Source organism: Lepidochelys kempii, chromosome 16 (genome assembly GCF_965140265.1).
Source record: "Lepidochelys kempii isolate rLepKem1 chromosome 16, rLepKem1.hap2, whole genome shotgun sequence".
In the NCBI taxonomy this organism is placed as follows: Eukaryota; Metazoa; Chordata; order Testudines; family Cheloniidae; genus Lepidochelys; species Lepidochelys kempii.
In genome coordinates this window covers 23520826-23545224 of record NC_133271.1, presented here as the reverse complement: position 1 = coordinate 23545224, position 24399 = coordinate 23520826, and the positions used below count along the sequence as shown (strand labels likewise).

General features: G+C 45.7%; 1 protein-coding gene across 4 annotated transcripts; it reads left to right on the top strand.

Moving 5' to 3' along the window:
* The first annotated feature begins 29 nt into the window (after positions 1-29).
* LOC140899119 (uncharacterized) lies at positions 30-24078 on the top strand. Of its 4 annotated transcripts, none has more exons than XM_073313999.1 (4): positions 30-534; positions 13554-13705; positions 20148-20234; positions 21126-24078. In XM_073313999.1, the coding sequence occupies exons 1-4, from the start codon at positions 201-203 to the stop codon at positions 21423-21425; spliced, it is 873 nt and encodes a 290-aa protein (XP_073170100.1). In that variant the 5' UTR covers positions 30-200; the 3' UTR covers positions 21426-24078. The 4 variants fall into 4 exon arrangements, 1 of the variants encoding a protein (XP_073170100.1); XR_012155221.1 differs by having other exon boundaries at positions 33-451; positions 20144-20234; XR_012155220.1 differs by having other exon boundaries at positions 34-538; positions 20144-20234.
* The last annotated feature ends 321 nt before the right edge of the window (positions 24079-24399 follow it).

Here is a 24399-nt window from a genome sequence, read left to right as displayed (position 1 = left end):
GTAATAATGGGGGGGATAGAGGGGGCAGCGCTGGCGCGAGCTGTTGCCCCCCGTTTCTCGCTATCCCATTCCGGGGCTGCCCCCCAGTTTCCGCTCGGCAGAGGACAGCTGGTCCCCGCCCGCAGGGGAGCGGCGGCGGTTGATTAACGGCCGCCCAGAGCCGCAGCGTTTGGCCCGGGGGGGGGGCGCCGCCGCCGCCGATGCGCGAGCTCGGGGGCCGGCGGGCGGGACCGAGCGAGCGAAGCGCCGAGCTGGCGGGCTCGCCTCCCCTCTCCCGGGCTCTCTTCCCGGTAGGGGGACAGCGCCGGGGGAGCCCGTCGGCCCCTCAGCCGCCTGAAGCGCTCCGCGGGGCTGGCGCGGGTGTTGCAGGAACGGAACGGCTGGACGCTCAGGCGCGGGTCGTGTTGTGTACTTTCCCCTGGGCGAGGGCTCGAAGGGCGCCGCTGACCAGGCAAGAGGCTGGAGGCGAAGCCACTGGCTCAGTGGACTCTAGAGATCCGCGGAGAGGGTGGACCTTTCCCAGCCTTTGGAATGGTTGGTTAGTTACGCCTCGGGATTGTTGTATTTTCATAAATATCGAGCTCTGTTTACAGATACATGGATACAAATAACCCTGAGCCGCGTCTTCCCCACTTCAGTCAGTGAAGTCGCACCGGGGTGCATTTAGCCCCGTCTCTTTTTTCAGTTGCACCCAGCCCAGCCTTTCCACCTCCTTCAGTGAACAATTTGAAATGAGCTTTCGGTTTTCTCTATACATTCGCCTCTGAAACGTTTCATTACTAAATTTTTATTTAGCCAAAACCGTACTGTGGGGAATTGTCAAACGAAATTTCAACAGCAATAATATTATGTTTCCTCCTGTGGATTTGTGTGCAGTGTTATTTCGGAAGTTCTTTTAAATAAAAATACTCCAGGCTCCTGATCAAAACAAGATGCATGCAATGCTCTTTCAGACCCCACTCTGGCATAGATAAAGAAGTATGTACCTCATCAGTGACTACTAGAATAAAATGTATTTGGACTTCCCAGGATCTTTCCTTATGCTTGTAGTTCTCATGTGTTTGTGTAGGCATTTGGTGGAGCAGGGCCAAGAAAAACAGAATTTGTCAAACAGCAGCAAAACATTTTTTTTCTAGAGTGATCCCACTGGACAACATATTTGGCTAAATTTAGATTAAATAAAATGTAATTTCTTAAAACATACAATACCACAGCGTGATAGGAGAAATATATCAGCCAAAACAGGTAGATTTGATTTTTTCAAAGACGGGTGGAACTCTGTCCTATGGGCTCTATTCTGACCTTTCATATTCTCACAAATAGGTCTTTGTATTCACAATACAACTTGTAGAGGGCCAAAGGGTGCCTGCTATAAGTCTTCCCCCCTCCCCCCTCCCACTGTATAACACTTCTTACAATTAGGAGTTTTAAAATTCATGTATGGATATGGGGAAAAAACATTCCTCCTCTTAGTATGAAAGAGCCAGATCATGCTTTTCAGTTGTCTATGTCAGGATATTTTTTAAATGAAAGTTTCACAATGTTGCTACAGTTACTGTTGCTGCCATAACAGTGGTGGGAGTGCTAGTGTAGGCAATGATCCGAAGACTGCTGCCATTTTAAGTAGTGTGTTGTGTTCAAGCTGCTCAGTGTATGTCTGCACAACATGGTGCTTAAGATAGTGGATGCCAGTGCTTTGGGGGCAGGGATCATCTCATTGTCTGTGTTTGTACAGCGCCCAGCACCGTGGGGCCTTGGTTTATGACTGGGGCTACTAGGTGTTACTGCAATACAAATAAATAGTAGTAATAATAATACATTAGCACTCCCACTCTTGCTGTCTTTGATGATTTTGTAACAGTGGTAGCAACCCCATGACATTTTTAGGGGGAAAAAATGTAGACATGATGTTCCCTGTGATAACCCTTAAGAGGCAACAGATAACTCAAATTTAAATTAATGGAGTTTCTAACATGTAGTGCTGTTAGGGGGAGAAGGGGCAGAGAGGGAATTGCCCACATCCAAAGAGAGCAATAGGTGTACCCTTTCCAGTGAATTGATATTCACCTGGCCCCATAGAATCATAGGACTGGAAGGGACTTTGAGAGGTCATCTAGTCAAGTCCCCTGCACTCATAGCAGGACTAAGTATTATCTGGACCAGGGGATCTCAAACTCAAATCACTACGAGGGCCACATGAGGACTAATACATTGGCCCGAGAGCCGCATCACTGACACCTTTTCATATAAAGAAAGATACAAAAGCCTGCCCCTGGCCCCGCCCCCACTCTGCCTCTTCCCATCCCTTCCCTGCCCCTATTCCAACCCCTTCCTCAAATCCCCGCCCCTGCCCCACCTCTTTTCCGCCTCCTCCCCACTCCCTCCTGGAAAGTGCTAAGCGCTGCCAAACAGCTGTTTGGCGGCAGGAAGCACCTGGAGGTAGGCAGAGGAGCGGGGATGTGGCACACTGGGGGAAGGGGGTGGCGGGGGAGGGGAGCTTGGCAGCCGCAGGAAATAACTCTGGTGGGGGTGGGAGCTTGGTGGGCCACAGCAAATAACTCTGCGGGTTTCAAACTCTGTGTTTGAAACCCCTGATCTAGACCATCCCTGACAGGTGTTTGTCTAACCTGCTCTTAAAAATCTCCACAACTTCGCGAGGCAATTTATTCCAGTGCTTAACCACCCTGACAGTTAGGAGGTTTTTCCTAATGTCCAACCTAAACTGCCTTTGCTGCAATTTAAGCCCATTGCTTCTTGTACTGTCCTCAGAAGTTAAGGAGAACAATTTTTCTCCCTCCTCCTTGTAACAACCTTTTATGTACCAAGCACGGCTCCATCAGGAGCAAACTAGATAGAATATTAAGTAGGATGCTACTGCTTAACTTGTCCTAGCATATAGAGCCACTCAGAAATGTCAAGCATTACAAAGATCATGACTGAAAAGCCATTTTCTAGTAGATTAGGCCCAAGATTTGATCTACGTTAAACCACAATACATTTAAGCACAGATTCAGTCCAGTTCATCCTGTGATTTCAAGAACTGACCAACGTGCTGTGGCCTGGAAGAAGGCCTTCAGAAGTAGGGCAGTGTCTTGGCCTGGTTCCAGATGGTGTCTATGTGCAACTGGAATGGTCAGAAGAAGTTTCTATATTAAAAACAGTAGGAAAAGAAAATGTCTTCCCTACTATTTTCTCTAGTCTTAACAAAGGAACTACTTTCCAGTATGGAAGGATACAAAACTCACATCAGTCCCCTGTAAACATTAAATAATAATAATTTGAGCCATGTGCAAGCCATGATCCCAGAAAAGCTGAGAGAGTATTGACTAAGATGGCTGCGTCATATGAGACAACGAGATACAGTTATGTTGGCCAAAGAGTACAAGATCTAGTAGTCTTGGGAAGACCAAGAAAAAGGTGGTTTGAGATGGTGAAGGAGTACATGAAGAAAGTTGGTGTCAGCTTGGAACCCACACTCGACAAGAACACTTGGAGACAAAAAACAACAGTCACAGACCCCAATTAATGGAACAAGGCAAAGAACAAGAAAAGTTTGAGCCACCTGCTAATACCAATAAGCCATGCCAGTCATTAGAGGTTACAGCCACACTGCATAGGCTGTTGAAAGCACAGGACCAATATCAGTGTACAATAACTTACAAATGCATATACTGTCTTGTGGGTTATTGCAATATTCTCTCTATTTTCTGTCTATACTGGAGACTATTTTTAGCCTGCATATAGGAAGAGAGACAAGGGTTCCTGATGTATGCTGTGGGAAAAAGTATACCAAGGGTAATAGGGCAGCCTTATATTCCTAGAAAATTGCCCTTTCTATTTCTCCCACATACCTTCTGGTGGGACGGAGAAGAGGAGATGCAAAGTTCACAGATTTTTCCAATAGCACAAAACTGGAAACATCTGTTCAATGACTAATATTAGCAAGACAGCAGCCTTCCATTTACCTCCCTCGGTCATTCCCTGGAATTAACTCTCAGGAACTGGAGCCCACAGTGAGGGAACGAGAGAAGTAAAATTCAGCCAAGCTAGTGCATAACAACAAAATTATGAAAATAGATTTGTCCCATCTGAGTCTTGGTTTCCCATCTTCTGATCTGGAAAATGCTGGGGCTGCGCTGAATCCAAGTGCTGTAGGTGGGGTGGGAGATGGCAGTCCTCCTGATGTCCAATAGCAGCCCCTCTGTCTGATTAAGAAATGCCTTTGATAAATTCTAGAAATGTCCAGTCCTCAGACAATTCTACTGAGCAACTATAGGAATCAAAATGGAATGAAAGCAGAAGGGGTAACCCCTGGCAGCAGCCACATCAGTGATGTATTTAAAATGCAACTTTTTGTTTTTCAGGTCTCAGTTACAAAAAGCAGACAGTAGGATCCACTTTTCTACTTGTGGTATTTTGGCCACTTTGCTGTTTAAATGAATGAGTGTCCTCATAAATATAATGTCCTAGGGCCAAGTGGGAATTGAAGCTTTGATATTCAAAGAGATAAGAGATCAGATCTTAAACAAACACTCCTGAGTTCAGTCCAAAGAGAATCCATCCACACGCACTTTGGTGAGGCTATTGGTTGTATTTCTTTCCTGTGCTAATTTTACTAAAGACAGAACTCATATTCCTGATGATTGAACAGTTTTGTGTTGACAGGATTGAAGATTTGTGATGAAACTTATCATCGGCCCCGAGAGCAGGCCATTAGTACTAGTCAAAGTGGCCGGCTAGCACTGATATATTTTATGGCATGCTTAGAAGACAAACATACACATTTATATGTCACTTGTTGCAATATAAATGCTAACTTGTACTTCTTTCAAAACTTTTAATGAATTGTACACATTTCCAAAGATTTATAGCGTGAACCGAATGGCTCAAAATATTATTTTAAACATATTTGTCACTTTGGCAACAGAACAAAAAAAAATCTGGAAGATATTGCATTGAGAAATAAATCATAAATATACGCATCTTAAAAGAGTTTATTTTGGTCATTAATAGTTGATGCCCCCCCCCCCAAGTGCAGGATTTAAAGTTAAATTATGCAAAATCAAAAACAAACCTTATAATACTTAATCAAACATGCATAAAACTGTCAGGGCCAAATAAATTCTCTCAATTAACTTGCTTCAGATTGTGATTGCATTTACTAATTTAATCAACACTAGAATAATTTGGAGGCTGAGTAATGATGAATTACTATGGTACTGCACATTAAGGGACGTTAAGGTAGTACACTGAGACAAGAATCCAAGAAATGCTTTCTAGGTTGAGAGGAAAGAAAGTAACAGTTAAGATGCCACAACCCTTTTGTAATGGAAACAATTTCTTTGCTATAATTTCTTCTGGAAAATTGTTTCTATTGAAGATTTCAAATGTCTATCAAGGAGGCACACTACTTAGATAAAATTACTGTCTGGTATGTTAATCTATATGGTTGTCTCCTTTATTTTATTTAAGGATGAACTAAAAAGTGAAATGTTTCATGCGTTAGTGTTGGCATTTGCTCTGTTTTTAAATGATTTTATGGGTGTGGCCTGGTGGTCTGAGCACCAGACTAGACGCCAAGAATTTAGGAGTTCTAATTCTGGTTCTGATACTGTCTCTCTTTGGCCTTGGTCATGTCATTTAGGCTGCATCTACAATGGCAAAATTGGAACCTGTAATTCTCGATTGGAGGAGCTCTTCTGCAGCCTCATAGCAACAGGCCTGACTCTTGTCTGTGTAATAGCTTCCCCCTTGTTACCGCTGATGAGAGTTGTGTCTGATTTCTGCTACTATAAGCAAGGCTGTAGACCCTGTTTTTCAGAGGTGCTAAGCATTCACAGCTCCATGTGAAGGAAGGGAGAGCTGTGGCTGCTCACGTTTCTGAAAATCAGGTCCTTAACTTGTTGCCTGTTTCCCTAGCTGTAAAATACCTCCCTCCCAGAGGTGTTCTGAGAATGAATTAATCTTTGTAAAGTGCTTTAATATGAAATATACTCTCTCCAGTGGTTACCCTTAAAATTTTTCATCTTTCTTTTGTAGCAAGGATCATGCCTTCTTACAGTTGTACAGCACCTAGCACATTATGGGCACTACTGGAATAGATGAATAAATAATAACAAATACTAACTAAATAATAATATACTACCACTGTATCTCCTGTACCAAGAAGTGAATCCAGAGTGAGGGCTTCAGAATTTGACTCAGAGACGCAAAGGGCTACTCTTAAAAGTTGGACCAAATTCTGAAGGATTAAAAAAACAACAACCTAGTCATCATGGCGTGTTCCAGACCAGTTCTCCCTGCAGATTGCCAGCAGTACCTTTAATTACTCTTGAACCTCAACAGCACCTCATCTAAACTTCATTGTATTGAAAAGACACCGTCTATGAAGGTGAAATACAACAAATGAAGGAATTTGTATTAAAAGAGATTTAGGGTCAAGTCTGGACCTTAAGTGTTAGATGTAATCGATCTTCCCTGCAAATCTAAAATGTAAGAGTCTGCAAAATATGTTTCCTTTTATTTAGGGCTGTCAAGCAATTAAAAAAATTAATCACGATTAATCGCACTGTTAAACAATAAGAGAAAAGTATTTATTTAAATATTTTTGGATGTTTTCAACATTGTCAAATATATTGATTTCAGTTACAACACAGATTACAAAGTGTACAGTGCTCACTTTATATTTATTTTTATTATAAATATTTGCACTGTACAAATAAAAGAAATAGTATTTTTCAATTTACTTAATACAAGTATTGCAGTGCAATCTCTTTATCATGCAAGTTGAACTTACAAACGTAGAATTATGTACAAAAAATAACTGCATTCAAAAATAAAACAATGTAAAACTTTAGAGCCTACAAGTCCACTCAGTCCTACTTCTTGTTCAGCCAACCGCGCAGACAAACAAGTTTGTTTACATTTGCAGGAGTTAATGCTGCCCACTTCTTGTTTACGTCACCTGAAAGTGAGAACAGGCGTTTGCATGGCACTGTTGTAGCCAGCATTGCAAGATATTTATGTGCCAGATGCGCTAAAGATTCATATATCCCTTCATGCTTCAGTCACCATTCCAGAGGACATGCGTCCATGCTGATGACTGATACTGCTTGATAACGATCCAAAGCAGTGCAGACCAACACATGTTCATTTTCATCATCTGAATCAGATCACATCAGCAGAAGGTTGATTTTCTTTTTTTGGTGGTTCGGGTTCTGTAGTTTCAGTGTCGGAGTGTTGCTCTTTTAAGACTTCTGAAAGTATCCTCCACACCTTGTTCCTCTCAGATTTTGGAAGGCACTTCAGATTCTTAAATCTTGGGTCGAGTGCTATAGCTATCTTTAGAAATCTCACATTGGTACCTTCTTTACTTTTTGTGAAATCTGCAGTGAAATTATTCTTAAAATGAACAAAATGTGCTGGGTCATCATCCAAGACTGCTATAACATGAAATATATGGCAGAATGCAGGTAAAACACAGAGCAGGTGACCTACAATTTCCCCCCACGGAGTTCAGTCACAAATTTAATTAATGCATTATTTTTTTAAAAGCGTCATCAGCATGGAAGCATGTCCTCTGGAATGGTGGCCAAAGCATGAAGGGGCATACCAATCTTTAGCATATCTGGCATGTAAATACCTTGAAATTCTGGCTTCAAAAGTGCCATGCAAATGCCTGTTCTCACTTTCTGGTGACATTGTAAATAAGAAGAGGGAAGTATTATATTCTGTAAATGTAAACAAACTTGTTTGTCTTAGCGATTGGCTGAACAAGAGGTAGGACTGAGTGGACTTGTAGGCTCTGAAGTTTTAAATTTTTTTAGTTTTGAGTGCAATGATGTAACAAAAAAAATCTACATTTCTAAGTTGTGCTTTCACGACAAAGGGACTGCACTACAGTATTTATATGAGGTGAACTGAAAAATACGATTTCTTTTGTTTATCATTTTTACAGTGCAAATATTTGTAATAAAAATAATATAAAGTGAGTACTGTACACTTTGCATTCTGTGTTGTAATTGAAATCAATATATTTGAAAATGTAGAAAAACATCCAAAATATTTAATAAATTTCAATTGGTATTCTATTGTTTAACAGTGCTATTAAAATCGAACACCCTTGCCTTGCCTCCTGCCATGCCCTCCTCTGAGGCCCCGCCCCTTCTCTGAGGCTCCGCCCCCACTTACTCCATTTCCCCCCCCCCGTCACTCGCTCTCTCTACCCTCACTCACTTGCTCATTTTCACTGGGTTGGCTCAGGGGATTGGGGTGCGGGAGAGGGTGAGGGCTCTGGCTGGGGGTGTGGACTCAGGGGTGGGGCCAGAAATGAGGAATTCAGGGTGCTGGAGGGGGCTCCAGGCTAGGGCAGGGGGTTGGGATGTGGGAGGGGGCTCCAGGCTGGGGGGTGGAGCAGAGGGGTTCAGAGTATGGGAGGAGCTCTGGGCTGAGGCAGGGGGTTGGGTGTGGGAGGGGGTACAGGCTCTGGGCTGGGGGAGCAGGTTCCAGGGTGGGACCTGAATTAGGGGCTCTGGGCTGGGGCAGGAGGTTGGGATGCGGGGTGGGGGGTGCATGTGGGTTCTGGTGTGGGACCGGGGATGAGGAGTTTGTGGTGCAGGAGGGTACTCTGGGCTAGGTCTGAGGGGTTTGGAAGGCAGGAGGGGGATCAGGGCTGGGGCAGAGGGTTGGGGCATGGGAGGGGGTGAAGGGTGCAGGCTCTGGGCAGCGCTTACCTCAAGCAGCTCTTGGAAGCAGCAGCATATCTTCCCCTCCCCCCCACCCCCCTGTCTCCTATGTGGAGGCGCGGCCAGGTAGCTCTGTGCGCTGCCTGTCTGTAGATGCTGCCCCTGTAGCTCCCATTGGCCACGATTTCCGGCCAATGGGAGCTGTGGAACCGTTGCCTGGGGCAGGGGCAGTGTGCAGAGCCCCCTGGCTGCTCCGATGTATAGGAGCCGGAGGGGGGACATGATGCTGCTTCCAGGAGGTGTGTGGAGCCACGGCAGGCAGGGAGCCTGCCTTAGCCCCACTGTACCGCCGACTGGACTCTTAATGGCCCGGTCAGCAGTGCTGACTGGAGCCACCAGGGTCCCTTTTTGACCGTGCGTTCCAGTCGAAAACGAGATGTCTGGCAACCCTAACAGCAATTTGTGGCTTTTCGAGGGCTGCTGTGACTGTCTGTGGCCAAGCAAGCTTGCAAAGGGCTCCATTTGTAACACTCCTGGACTACAGACCCCAAGGCAAATGGGAGCGCATCAGGGTGGGTTTACATCTGTTAGCTAATGAGAATGCTGCTTTGCTCCAAGGGTTTTCACTTGCTGTTGGAATTATTGACTGATCAGAGTGTCCAATCCACACTTGCTCTTTGGGGCTGGTTTTTACTTCGCCAAGTTTGGCTGCATTCTGGTTAGTATATCTGGCAACAGTCAGTTTTTGCTCCAGATCCCCAAGTTTATGAAGGGGCAAAGTTCAGTTTTACCTCCTGCAAAAAAAAATAGTGTAATGAAAAGCACAGCTTGCCAGCCAGAAGTCATTCCTGTGCTCAGCATGAGGCTTTCATCCATGGATCTAAAAGTGCATTAGTAGCAGTAATGAGCTAGGTTTCCTAGCACCCCTGTGAAGCTGGGATTATCTTTGTTTTACGGAGTGGGAGGCTGAGGGACGGAGATGTTAAGACCAACATTTTCCCCTAGTGGCCTCTGGTTTTTGGATGTCCAGACCTGAGACTGATTTTGAGGAGTGCTGAGATCCAACAACTCCAGCTGAAGTCATCGGGCGTTTCCCACTCCCCCCCCCCCATTAATGTAGCCTGCCTCAGAGTCACAAGCTGCCTGTCCTCACAGTCCAGGTTCCATTCCCACTCATCCTGCCCATACCTCTGCTTCCTTTCCATACTACTCCTTCACTCTGCCCAGATCTCTGGCCAACCGCTCCCTTTGCATCCTTCTCCACTCTTGCTTTTGCATTGTCTTCTGCGATGCCCCTTATTCCTGGAATAGCATCACGCTCCTTAGCCTTGTCTGCCCGGTGATTTTCATGTACCATTGGTGGAGCTAACCTAGTAGTAGGGCAACAAGGGGAGAATTTGAGAAGATACATTGTAGACATAGCAGTAGTGAGCCAAGCTAATTGCACTGGGAAATATCCTTTTATTAGTGCATATTTCCCTCTAGAAAATAGTTCCCCAGAAGTGAACTGGGCACACTCAAATACAGCAACAGGCTCCTCCAAAAGAACACACAGCAATAACACTTCAATACTTTAAAGCACCTTTCATCGGAGGGTCTCCATTCACTCTTCATCCATTCATTAGTTCAGTCTCCCTGAACCCTGCAAAGGAACTGCTCTTGTGCCCCTTGCATAGCTCTATCAGTTTAATCTGTTTCGAAGATGCCCTCTGAGTGCCATCTTGGCAAAACGAACTTGCACAATGAATCAGTGGCAGAACTCGGATTTGACACCTGATGCCTCCCCCATCCCTACACTAGTAGGGATGTCCAGGGCATTAAGCACTTGCATTGGTATTTCCAGTATTCCGATCTGTGTTTACGTTTTTCACGAGCTTTGTAATGCCTAGGGGAACATGCCCAGCATGGGGTTGGTGCTTATACTGGAAACACTTTGAGGCAGGGACTGTCTTTTTGTTCTGTGTTTATACAGCACCTAGCACAATGGGGTCCTGGTCCATGGGTGTGGCTCATAAGTGCTAATGGAACTCAAATAAATCAGCAGCAGCAGCAGCAGCAGCAGCAGCAGCAGCTAAATAATGATGATAATTAATGATTACATTGGGAGTCACTTATAGGGATGAAATAACATGAGATCTGGTCCTCTCAGGTGGTTTTAACCCCTAGATGGTGCAAATATTTGTGATGAGACTCAATCTCACTTTATTTTGTCCTCATAAACATCTCCTGTAGCAAAAACAGCCAGTGAGAAACACAAACCCAGATACAGAGGTTGATTCTAGCCTTCACCTCCAGGGAATACTCCCTCTGTACTTCAGGTGTTTGAATGGTAGACATTTAGAACCACATGGTTGCTTTCAAACATACAAAACCGAATATGGTTTTCTTCCCATCAGCTATACCTGGCAGAGATAAACCACAAGTCCTGGCTTTGGTGTGTCAGATTTTGAGATCTTCTAGTGGATCTGTGGGGTGTGGCACATCCCGCATTTCAAGGTTTAGTCCAGTCACCTTTGGAGAGGGGCAGGACCCCTTGCAACTTGGGATTGCGAAAGCATCTAAGGATGCTCTGATTCTCCCCCACCCAAAGCTAATCCATAAGGTCATCTACTCTGCATCGGATAAATGTCAAATTTAGAGATAGCATTAATTTTCCTGAGATCAATAGAAATCAGGATATGCCCATATTTCTTAAGCATCATTATGGGAGAGCATCAGTCAGTGATTGCTCTTACCTCTTGCTGTTATTGCTCATGGTAGCATCATTTTCAGCACTGGAAGTTTCAGCGTCTCAGGAATCCTGGAAGGAGGCTTTTGATTAGGGCTGGGCAAAAAAGTGAATTTATTTTTTCCCCATGAAAATTTGAAAAAAAAAAATTCTGACAGAACAAAAAACCCAAACTAAAAATAAACAAACAGACAAGATTTTTTTTTTTGAAAACGAAACTTTTCCAGTGGGAAAAAGGGGGATAAAATGGCGGGGGAGGGGGGAAAGGGCAAACCCATACTGAAATTTGGAACAGTTCAGTTTGAACTTTTTGTTTGTTTTTTGCTGAAAAATTTCAAATGAAATAAAAAAATGAAACTTTAAATTTCATTTGAAAAGCCATTTGTTAGGGGGCTTATTCCTTCACCCACTCACTTCCGTGGTCCTTCTCGCATGAACAGAGAGCAACAATACCCGAAATCCAAAGGTGCAAACAATTCGATATTTATTGGGGTGAACTTCCAGCAAGCATGATTACAGTTTCCTTCCTTAGTATCCTCCTTCCCAGCTCTGACACCACAGAGCCTTACACCTGTGTCCCTGTTCCCATTCCTGCCCTTAGCCAAACATGATTCCAATTTCCCCAGCCCCATTCCCTGTTCCCATTTCCCCTCTTTAGCAAAATATCCAATTTCCTTACCCCATTCCCTGTTCCCATCTCTCTCACCCACACACCCACCCCCTCCCACCCACTCACTTCCTCATTGACTACAGATTATATAGTAAAACTTGAGTTCTGCTTAGCTATACCTTAACCAATCATTTTCCTGAAATTTAACTAACCAATCCTAACATATTGTAACACGATTATGTAACCAATTATATCCCACCACCTTAATTAGTTTACACTGAGCAAAATTAATTATACAGCAGACAGGAACAATCACAGAACCAGAGAGATTATACAGACAAACAATAGCAAAGTGGGAACTATAATGACAAAACAATACAGAAGTGAGGATTTCACATCCCAGCTATTGATAAGTGAGTTCTTGCCAGACAGGATGCTATCAAATTAAGTTTCCTTTTACATTTTCTAGGCACTTCCCTTTCTCTGGAGGTGATAGGAATACAGTCCTGTCCTGATAGTGCCTAACAGCCCAATAGCACCTTATTTCAATGTGACTAGTTTGGAATGTGAGGATGTGACTGTTCGCTTCCCAGCTTATGGCTGCCTCTGCTGCTTAGCCAAAGGCCTGAGCCTAAGAACAGTGCCTCAGACTGTCACAGTAAGAGAAGGCCCTTACACCAGCAGACAGTGATTTTGATTCTTTCTTTTATACCTCTAGAACTAGCCAAGTGATAAGAATACACCTAAATTCTTAAAGTACAGGCCTTTGCAGACAGGCCTGAATATCTTTATCCTAACATCATTTGCCACTGAAAATTTTTTTCATGGGAACATTTTCTTTCAACCCTACTTTGCATAGACTAAAGTTTGTTTTCTCCATTGGTGTAAAAGGTCACTGTTATTTTACCAGTAATACACAATTTAGCATGTACTTTGCATCTCCAAAAGCATTTAACAAGCATCAGACCCGGCTCACTGTTGGCAGAAGCCAGTGTAACTTAGCTGAGGTCAGTGAAGTTGTGCTCAAGCCAGCAGTGAATTTATCCCATTAACTAATGAATCCAGATAGGCTGATGTTGCTATTTCCACTTTGCAGCTAGGGAAACTGAGGCAGGAAATGATGACGGGAGTTACCCAAGGCTACACAGTGGATCAGTGGCTGAGCTGGGATTAGAACTGAGAGATTCCTGATTCCCAGTGTTTTGCTCAAGTTGGTAACAGAGATGGTACCAAGCTTCAAAATTGAGATCCAGATTGCAAAGATCCAAACATTCAACTACCAAAACAAGACGCTTCACTGTACGTGCTTCTCCCCCTGGGGAGAGGATGAGTGAACAACACAACATGGCAGATGTTTGTCACACTGCTTAAAGCACTGCTGGAGGCTCTCGGATACTACGGGGATGAATATGATATAAGAACGTATAAAGAATAGAATAGAAAAGTTTGGGAGTATTTGGGTCTGAGATTTTCAATCCATTATAGTTCAAACCATTAGAGAGTAGGGACTAATTGCAAAATTTCTGTCTAGATGCAGTTTGGTTTCTCAAATCTGGTGTTGTTTGGATCCTGGGTTTTGGTCTATTTCCTATCAGTAGGCCACATTTGCCTTTGTTCCTGGATATCGAAACTGCAGAACAAAAACCCTACCAACGACTTTTGACAGAAGTTCTCCCTCCATGTGTAAGTTTCTCCCCTTTTGACTTCTCCAAGATCACGATCTTTATGTTACCAATGCCGTAAATATTTTCAAGAGGCTGCACTACCATGTGTATAAGGGTATGTCTACACTACGAAATTAGGTCGAATTTATAGAAGTCGGTTTTTTAGAAATCGGTTTTATATATTCGAGTGTGTGTGTCCCCACAGAAAATGCTCTCAGTGCATTAACTCGGCGGAGCGCTTCCACAGTACCGAGGCAAGCGTCGACTTCCGGAGCTTTGCACTGTGGGTAGCTATCCCACAGTTCCCGCAGTCTCCGCTGCCCATTGGAATTCTGGGTTGAGATCCCAATGCCTGATGGGGCTAAAACATTGTCGCGGGTGGTTCTGGGTACATATCGTCAGGCCCCCGTTCCCTCCCTCCCCCCGTGAAAGCAAGGGCAGACAATCATTTCGCGCCTTTTTTCCTGAGTTACCTGTGCAGACGCCATGGCACGGCAAGCATGGAGCCCGCTCAGGTAACCGTCACCCTATGTCTCCTGGGTGCTGGCAGACGCGGTACAGCATTGCTACACAGTAGCAGCAACCCCTTGCCTTGTGGCAGCAGACGGTACAGTACGACTGGTAGCCGTCATCGTCATGTCTGAGGTGCTCCTGGTCGCCTCTGTGAGGTCGATCAGGAGCGCCTGGGCAGACATGGGCGCAGGGACTAAATTTGGAGTGACTTGACCAGGTCATTCTCTTTAGTCCTGCAGTCAGTCCTATTGAACCGTCTTATGGTGAGCGGGCAGGCGATACGGACTGCTAGCAGTCGTACTGTACCATCTTCTGCCGAGCAGCCATGAGATGTGGATGGCATGCAGTCCTTCTGCACCGTCTGCTGCCAGCCAAAGATGTAAAAGATAGATGGAGTGGATCAAAACAAGAAATAGACCAGATTTGTTTTGTACTCATTTGCTTCCCCCCCTCCCCTGTCTAGGGGACTCATTCTTCTAGATCACACTGCAGTCACTTACAGAGAAGGTGCAGCGAGGTAAATCTAGCCATGTATCAATCAGAGGCCAGGCTAACCTTCTTGTTCCAATAAGGACAATAACTTAGGTGCACCATTTCTTATTGGAACCCTCCGTGAAGTCCTGCCTGAAATACTCCTTGATGTAAAGCCACCCCCTTTGTTGATTTTAGCTCCCTGAAGCCAACCCTGTAAGCGCCCCTCCCAGCGTCAGAGCAATGGAAAACAATAGGGCATCTGAGAGTGCTGTCCAGAGCACTCACAATGGAGCACTCTGATGGGGCTAAAACATTGTCGCGGGTGGTTCTGGGTACGTGTCGTCAGGCCCCCGTTCCCTCCCTCCCTCCGTGAAAGCAAGGGCAGACAATCATTTCGCGCCTTTTTTCATGAGTTACCTGTGCAGACGCCATACCACGGCAAGCATGGAGCCCGCTCAGGTAACCGTCACCCTATGTCTCCTGGGTGCTGGCAGACGCGGTACGGCTTTGCTGCACAGTAGCAGCAACCCATTGCCTTCTGGCAGCAGACGGTGCAATACGATTGGTAGTCGTCCTCGTCGTGTCCGAGGTGCTCCTGGCCACGTCGGCTGGGAGCGCCTGGGCAGACATGGGCGCAGGGACTAAATTTGGAGTGACTTGACCAGGTCATTCTCTTTAGTCCTGCAGTCAGTCCTATTGAACCGTCTTATGGTGAGCGGGCAGGCGATACGGACTGCTAGCAGTCGTACTGTACCATCTTCTGCCAGGCAGGCAAGAGATGAGGATTGCTAGCAGTCGTATTGTACCATCTTATGCCAGGCAGGCAAGAGATGAAGATGGCTAGCAGTCGTACTGTACTATCTTCTGCCGAGCAGCCATGAGATGTGGATGGCATGCAGTCCTTCTGCACCGTCTGCTGCCAGCCAAAGATGTAAAAGATAGATGGAGTGGGTCAGAACAAGAAATAGACCAGATTTGTTTTGTACTCATTTGCCTCCTCCCCTGTCTAGATCACACTGCAGTCACTCACAGAGAAGGTGCAGCGAGGTAAATCTAGCCATGTATCAATCAGAGGCCAGGCTAACCTCCTTGTTCCAATAACAACGATAACTTAGGTGCACCATTTCTTATTGGAACCCTCCGTGCAGTCCTGCCTGAAATACTCCTTGATGTACAGGCACACCCTTTGTTGATTTTAGCTCCCTGAAGCCAACCCTGTAAGCCGTGTCATCAGTCGCCCCTTCCTCCGTCAGAGCAACGGCAGACAATCGTTCCGCGCCTTTTTTCTGTGCGGACGCCATACCAAGGCAAGCATGGAGGCCGCTGAGCTCAGTTTGGCAATTAGGAGCACATTAACCACCACACGCATTATCCAGCAGTATATGCAGCACCAGAACATGGCAATGCGATACCGGGCGAGGAGGCGACGTCAGCGCGGTCCCGTGAGTGATCAGGACATGGACACAGATTTCTCTGAAAGCATGGGCCATGACAGTGCATGCATCATGGTGCTAATGGGGCAGGTTCATGCTGTGGAACGCCGATTCTGGGCTCGGGAAACAAGCACAGACTGGTGGGACCGCATAGTGTTGCAGGTCTGGGACGATTCCCAGTGGCTGCGAAACTTTCGCATGCGTAGGGGCACTTTCATGGAACTTTGTGACTTGCTTTCCCCTGCCCTGAAGCGCATGAATACCAAGATGAGAGCAGCCCTCACAGTTGAGAAGCGAGTGGCGATAGCCCTGTGGAAGCTTGCAACGCCAGACAGCTACCGGTCAGTTGGGAATCAATTTGGAGTGGGCAAATCTACTGTGGGGGCTGCTGTGATGCAAGTAGCTCACGCAATCAAAGATCTGCTGATATCAAGGGTAGTGACCCTGGGAAATGTGCAGGTCATAGTGGATGGCTTTGCTGCAATGGGATTCCCTAACTGTGGTGGGGCTATAGACGGAACCCATATCCCTATCTTGGCACCGGAGCACCAAGCCGCCGAGTACATAAACCGCAAGGGGTACTTTTCGATAGTGCTGCAAGCTCTGGTGGATCACAAGGGACGTTTCACCAACATCAACGTGGGATGGCCGGGAAAGGTGCATGATGCTCGCATCTTCAGGAACTCTGGTCTGTTTCAAAAGCTGCAGGAAGGGACTTTATTCCCAGACCAGAAAATAACTGTTGGGGATGTTGAAATGCCTATATGTATCCTTGGGGACCCAGCCTACCCCTTAATGCCATGGCTCATGAAGCCGTACACAGGCAGCCTGGACAGTAGTCAGGAGCTGTTCAACTACAGGCTGAGCAAGTGCAGAATGGTGGTAGAATGTGCATTTGGACGTTTAAAGGCACGCTGGCGCAGTTTACTGACTCGCTTAGACCTCAGCGAAACCAATATTCCCACTGTTATTACTGCTTGCTGTGTGCTCCACAATATCTGTGAGAGTAAGGGGGAGACGTTTATGGCGGGGTGGGAGGTTGAGGCAAATCGCCTAGCTGCTGGTTACGCGCAGCCAGACACCAGGGCGGTTAGAAGAGCACAGGAGGGCGCGGTACGCATCAGAGAAGCTTTGAAAACCAGTTTCATGACTGGCCAGGCTACGGTGTGAAAGTTCTGTTTGTTTCTCCTTGATGAAACCCCCCGCCCCTTGGTTCACTCTACTTCCCTGTAAGCTAACCACCCTCCCCTCCTCCCTTTAATCATTGCTTGCAGAGGCAATAAAGTCATTGCTGCTTCACAGTCATGCATTCGTTATTCATTCATCACACAAATAGGGAGATGACTACCAAGGTATCCCAGGAGGGGTGGTGGAGGAGGGAAGGAAAATGCCAGACAGCACTTTAAGCACAGCACTTTAAAAGTTTACAACTTTAAAATTTATTGAATGACAGCCTTCTTTTTTGGGGGCAATCCTCTGTGGTGGAGTGGCTGGTTGGCCGGAGGCCCCCCCACCGCGTTCTTGGGCGTCTGGGTGTGGAGGCTATGGAACTTGGGGAGGAGGGCGGTTGGTTACAGAGGGGCAGCAGTGGCAGTCTGTGCTCCAGCTGCCTTTGCTGCAGCTCAACCATACACTGGAGCATACTGGTTTGGTCCTGCAGCAGCCTCAGCATTGAATCCTGCCTCCTCTCATCATGCTGCCGCCACATTTGAGCTTCAGCCCTGTCTTCAGCCCGCCACTTACTCTCTTCAGCCCGCCACTTACTCTCTTCAGCCCGCCACCTCTCCTCCCGGTCATTTTGTGCTTTCCTGCACTCTGACATTATTTGCCTCCACGCATTCGTCTGTGCTCTCTCAGTGTGGGAGGACAGCATGAGCTCGGAGAATATTTCATCGCGAGTGCGTTTTTTTTTCTTTCTAAGCTTCACTAGCCTCTGGGAAGGAGAAGATCCTGTGATCATTGAAACACATGCAGCTGGTGGAGAAAAAAAAAGGGACAGCGGTATTTAAAAAGACACATTTTATAAAACAGTCGCTACACTCTTTCAGGGTAAACCTTGCTGTTAACATTACATACATAGCACATGTGCTTTCGTTACAAGGTCGCATTTTGCCTCCTCCCACCGCGTGACTACCCCCTCAACCTTCCCCCCCTCCCTGTGGCTAACAGCGGGGAACATTTCTGTTTAGCCACAGGCAAACAGCCCAGCAGGAATGGGCTCCTCTGAGTGTCCCCTGAAGAAAAGCACTCTATTTCAACCAGGTGACCATGAATTATATCTCAGTCTCCTGAGGATAACACAGAGAGATAAAGAACGGATTTTGGTTGAATGCCAGCAAACATACACTGCAATGCTTTGTTCTACAGTGATTCCCGAGTACGTGTTACTGGCCTGGAGTGGTAAAGTGTCCTACCATGAAGGACGAAATAAGGCTGCCCTCCCCAGAAATCTTTTGCAAAGGCTTTAGGACTACATCTAGGAGAACCGCAAATGCCAGGGCAAAGTAATCCTTTCACATGCTTGCTTTTAAACCATGTATAGCATTTTAAAAGGTACACTCACCAGAGGTCCCTTCTCCGCCTGCTGGGTCCAGGAGGCAGCCTTGGGTGGGTTCGGGGGGTACTGGCTCCAGGTCTAGGGTGAGAAACAGTTCCTGGCTGTCGGGAAAACCGGTTTCTCCGCTTGCTTGCTGTGAGCTATCTACAACCTCCTCCTCATCATCATCTTCTTCGTCCCCAAAACCTACTTCCGTATTGCCTCCATCTCCATTGAAGGAGTCAAACAACACGGCTGGGGTAGTGGTGGCTGAACCCCCTAAAATGGCATGCAGCTCATCATAGAAGCGGCATGTTTGGGGCTCTGACCCAGAGCGGCTGTTCGCCTCTCTGGTTTTCTGGTAGGCTTGCCTCAGCTCCTTCAGTTTCACGCGTCACTGCTTCGGGTCCCTGTTATGGCCTCTGTCCTTCATGCCCTGGGAGATTTTGACAAAAGTTTTGGCATTTTGAAAACTGGAACGGAGTTCTGATAGCACGGATTCCTCTCCCCAAACAGCGATCAGATCCCGTACCTCCCGTTCGGTCCATGCTGGAGCTCTTTTGCGATTCTGGGACTCCATCATGGTCACCTGTGCTGATGAGCTCTGCATGGTCACCTGCAGCTTGCCACGCTGGCCAAACAGGAAATGAGATTCAAAAGTTCGCGGTTCTTTTCCTGTCTACCTGGCCAGTGCATCTGAGTTGAGAGTGCTGTCCAGAGCGGTCAGAATGGAGCACTCTGGGATAGCTCCCGGAGGCCAATACCATCGAATTGTGTCCACAGTACCCCAAATTCGAGCCGGCAACGTCGATTTAAGCGCTAATCCACTTGTCAGGGGTGGAGTAAGGAAATCGATTTTAAGAGCCCTTTAAGTCGAAATAAAGGGCTTCATTGTGTGGACGGGTGCAGGTTTAAATCGATTTAACGCTGCTAAATTCGACCTAAAGTCCTAGTGTAGACCAGGGCTAAGACATAATTATTTAAAAAATGCAGTCAACTTCAAATGTGCAATACTTTATAGAAATTATTTGGTTAGAAGACATTCTAACGTTGAGCCACCAGGGGGTGCTCCTGCCAAAAAGATGTTCCATTCTAGGATGAGCTCTGTGCTCTGCCAAAATAGATTAAAAATAGTAGTCAAGAGATTGCTGGACAGCAGTAAGCCGTTAAACATGGTTTGGGGGGGGTTCTGAGCACTGAAACTTTAATTTGCTTAGTCACCTTGGTGAACATGCTGCAAAATTCTTGAAAGAGTCTAAACTTCTGTTAAACATAAAAGACGGAAGAAAGGAAAACTGCACAAAACATTTGAGGTTAAGGACAAAGGGGTGTTCGTTCCAGACCGTTGTATTCAAGGCTTGGCAAAGTTCTTTAGAGAGTAGATATTAATTCGAGACCCTTGTTTACTAACCAGTCCTTTTTGGGGAAGAGAACAGGTTAATACTGGTGTTGGATCTTTAACACAGAGTCCCTTGTTTAAGGTTATTCCTTCTTTTGACAGACAGAGAGACGGACACAAGGCAGAAGAGGGAATAGGTAGCAAAGGTGGGGGAATTCACCTTTCTGTTTGCTGTTCATGGGAATTGATGCAGGTAGGTTGACCACAAACAGGGCTCAGCGATACACCAGTCTTGTTTCCCTGATCTGGGGATCCATCTCAGTGGTCTCCGTCTAATCCATCTCTTCATCACTGGCCCTTCTCAGCATGGGGAGAGGCTGCCTCAACCCACAGTGCTGGTGCTGTGCAGCACTGTTGATTTTGAGATCATGACAGAAGCCGAGAGAGGGACGACAGGAGGTAGATAGTGGGGGCAGGAAAGGAGCGTACAAGGGAAGAGAAACACAGCAGGAACCTTATATCTTACATTTCAGCCTGCCAGAACCCTCGCTGGTCTAGTGTCCTCACCGTGCATGTTGAAGCGTGGACAGCTCTGAGTCTCCTCCCAGTTCCTAGACCAAGGACGGAATCTGGAGCAGAGTGTCAGCCTTCCCAGAAAGCACTTTAGGTGCCTGTATCTTACCCTCCAGCACCTTGCTTGTTGTGAGCAATCCCCAAAAGCATGGTGGACCACATGGACCATCCCCTCAGTATCACAGCCAACCATTCAACTTCACTTCTGCTGCCCCCATTTGGGTGCTTTCTGCTTGCTCCAAGATCCTCCTAACCTGCAGATTTCAACTGGAGCATAGTGTTTGGGCCATATCAGTAGTCCTCTTTATTTATACAAACTCAGCCTCTGTCTCTCTCTTTTCTATTAACATTTATTGTTATCAGTTTGTTCCCTTTACCATATATATAATGCAAGGCTTAAAAAATCAACTTAGACTTGCAGGGGTTCTCAAACTGGGGGTTGTGACCCCTTAGGGGGTCGTGAGGTTATTACATGGGGGTCGCGAGCTGTCAGCCTCCATCCCCTAACCCCGCTTCACTTCCAGTATTTATAATAGTGTTAAATACTAAAAAAATGTTTTTTTATTTATAGGGGAGGAGGTTGCATTCAGAGGCTTGCTGTGTGAAAGGATCACCAATACAAGAGTCTGAGAGCACTGTGCTAAATCCTGATTGTTACAACATCACATACAGGAATATTAGGAAGGTGAAAAGAGCTCTCCCCTGGCTCTTGCTGGGAAAATTATTTTTAATCCTTGACCCCTTTGGCAGGCTACATTTTGGCCTCACATACACAGGTGAAATCTACACAGGCTACAGGCAGAATTCAACCTGCAGCTTAGGAAAATGCTATGCTGCTTTGTGTAAGGAACCTTACCTAATACATTTTTGAGACACGAGATGGGTGAGGTGATCTCTTTTATTGGACTGTCTATGGAGCTTCAAAACCTCTCTCTTTCTCCAGCAGAAGTTGATCCAATATTAGTTACAATGTCACCAATCTTGTCTATAAAGTGCAGCAGATCTTGAATCCAGGCCCCAGTGTTGCCAGGCAGCAGCCACCACCCAGCCACAACTGTAATCAGCTTGTGCCTCCTATCCACAACCCGCTGCGGACATAGACCACAGGAAGTCCCACCTCCAGGGGTTTGAAGACAGCAGCCTCATGGTGCTTGATTTGCTCCCCACCCTGTATAAACCCAAGGGGCGCTCCAGGAAGCGTCCAGGTAGCAATGCAGTTGAGTAGCTAGCTGCCGTGATCACCCTGCAGTCCCTGTTCCCAAACTCCCAGGTCAAACCCTAGAACACCCCCTGATACTTGGTATTGACCCTCAGCCTGATCCCCAACCTGTCTCCAACTCTGCCATTCAGCTTGACCCTCAGCCTGACCATTGACCCCGATACTAACTCCGAACCCTGCAGGTTGTTCCTGCAACTGAGCTTCTGTACTAGCCCCACGTACCTTGGCCCAGGACCCTGGCGTTGTCTCCCTCGTATAGTGGGACTTACATGGCTACAGCAATTACATAATAAAGTTCTGTCACTTAACATATTTCAGAGTCTCTTTGACTTTATTTATGTGCAGAACTTCTGTGTGTGGGGGGATGGGGAACATTTTAGAAACCTCATTATACTCAAAGTCCTACAATAAAAGTGGTCAGGAAAAGGGAAATAGAAGATCCAGTGCACCAGTTTAGAAGGCAAAAACTTCTCCAAATGTACCTATCTTTAATACCAGCGGCTGAAGCTGCAAACACAGGCACATGTACGTTTTTACTGACAAGTAATATAGTTGAATTTAGTGGAACGACTCACATAGGTAAATTTACTCCCATGGGAGAGCCAGGACAAGAGCTGTCCCTAAATGTTAAACCTCAGCTGCTAAGACTGTGTCAAAGTTTGGATCCAGATACAAACGTTGCAGCTTGGGTGCAGTTCTGCAACGAAGAAATAACCATTTTATTTCAAACACTTCCATTCAACCCCCACAACTACTCTGGGATTGTGCATCATAATGGAATTTTAAAAATCTGAAATTTGTTTTAAAAAATCTCTTCCCCCCCCCCCCATTTATGCTGTGCTGTTGTGTTTTTCAAAAAAGCCTAAGGGAATGAGATGCCCAATAAATGTAGGTGGGAATTAGGTGTCTAAATCACTTAGACACCTTTGAAAATCAGTCTGCAAGTGTAAGCATTATTTTATACAGGACCTCAAATGCTTTGCACATGGAGTAAGTAGTTATTATGCTCATTGTATAGATAGGGATACAGACACAGAGATGTTAAATGATTTGCTATGAAGAGACAGGAAATAGAACCCAGGTGTCCTGAGTTGAGCTGCATGAAACATCTGCAGCGTTACCCTAAACTGCAGGGTATTGTTACACACTCAGAACTCAAAGCAGGCTTATTGGAAGGTGCATGGATCTTCACACCAAACCTGGGGCTGGTTTGAAAAGAAGTGAGACTGATTTTATGGTTTGGCACCAAGTTGCTAGGCCTGACTCTGCACTTATACACCCCAAAGTTTAGGGTGTCCAGCTCTGGGGTGCTGATTTGGCCCAATATAAAGACAAGTGCCATTTATAAGTGCCTTTGAGTGAGGCGTTCAAACTGCCCATGCTTTCAGGGTGTTTGGATCCAGGTATACGCTCAGGCCTGTCTCTAACTGGAAATTACACATTCACAGTTTTGCCATAAAATCAGATTAAAAGTAACATTTTGGGCTGAGTTTTGATGTGGGATTTGTTGAACTTAACACTCGAAGCAAATGCCAGGGCTCAGCAAACCTTACATGGATGAAGACTGACAGAAGTGACCGCACATACCCCCATGAAGGGAAAACACAGAGTTTCACACAGGGCTAGACTTGATACTCCTGTACTTACCACTAGACATTTTGACCCCATATAGCCGGACAAATACCACAAGCATCTCTCTGGTGATTGGGGCTCTCAGTCCATGTTGATCCAAACAAAGGAGAGAGATGTAATGGTAGATCAAGTCATCTTAATAACCAAACCACCAAATCATATGAGAGAAAGCACCTTGCTGCTGAAACAGCAAGCTTCAATTGGCTCAGCTCATTTTTTGAGGTATTTCAGGCAGATTCCTGCTTGCGGACTGTAAATGTCCTTTCTGGTATAACATCCTCATTTTAAACACACGACAATGGAAGGTTTACTCATCCGAGCCTCACTTATTTTCTTGCAATTGTTCACAGCTGATCAACTCTTAAGATGCAACATTTTGTTAGTGAGAGCTTGGAGAAGACAAAACCCCCCAAACCCTCATCAATCATCCCCTGCAGCTCAAGTTACAATTAGCAAGTTCTATTATTTTAGGAATGACACTTGTAGCACAGAGCAAACCACAGCATACCTAATATTATAATACTGCACGTAAAAAAGGGAAAACTTGAATTGCATTAGCATTGCATTAGGTTCCCTTGACTTTTTATATTGGCACTTGTGAGTTATTTATGAATTCATTTATTTACAAGGACATCCCTTTCTGCATTCAGTTGCCATGGTTGCTTTAACTTCTGTATCCTATTAATTCTGGATGTTATGTAATAAATATAGATAAAACAATCATTGTGTGCTGGGTGGTTCTTTCTTTCTTTCTTTCTTTCTTTCTATTCTTATTTTACCTGCTTGATTCCTGTTGTCCTGACCAGGAAGCTTATATTGCTAAGCATCTCATTGACAGAGTCTAAAGCATTAGCCAGCTAGTACCATGGGGAAGCTGGGGCCTGGGGCAAGGTTTTACAACTAGGCACAGGTTCAGCAAAGCACATGATTAACTTTAAGCCCATGAGTGCTCACATGCTTAAAGCTATGCGCAACCTTAAATAACTGGCTATAT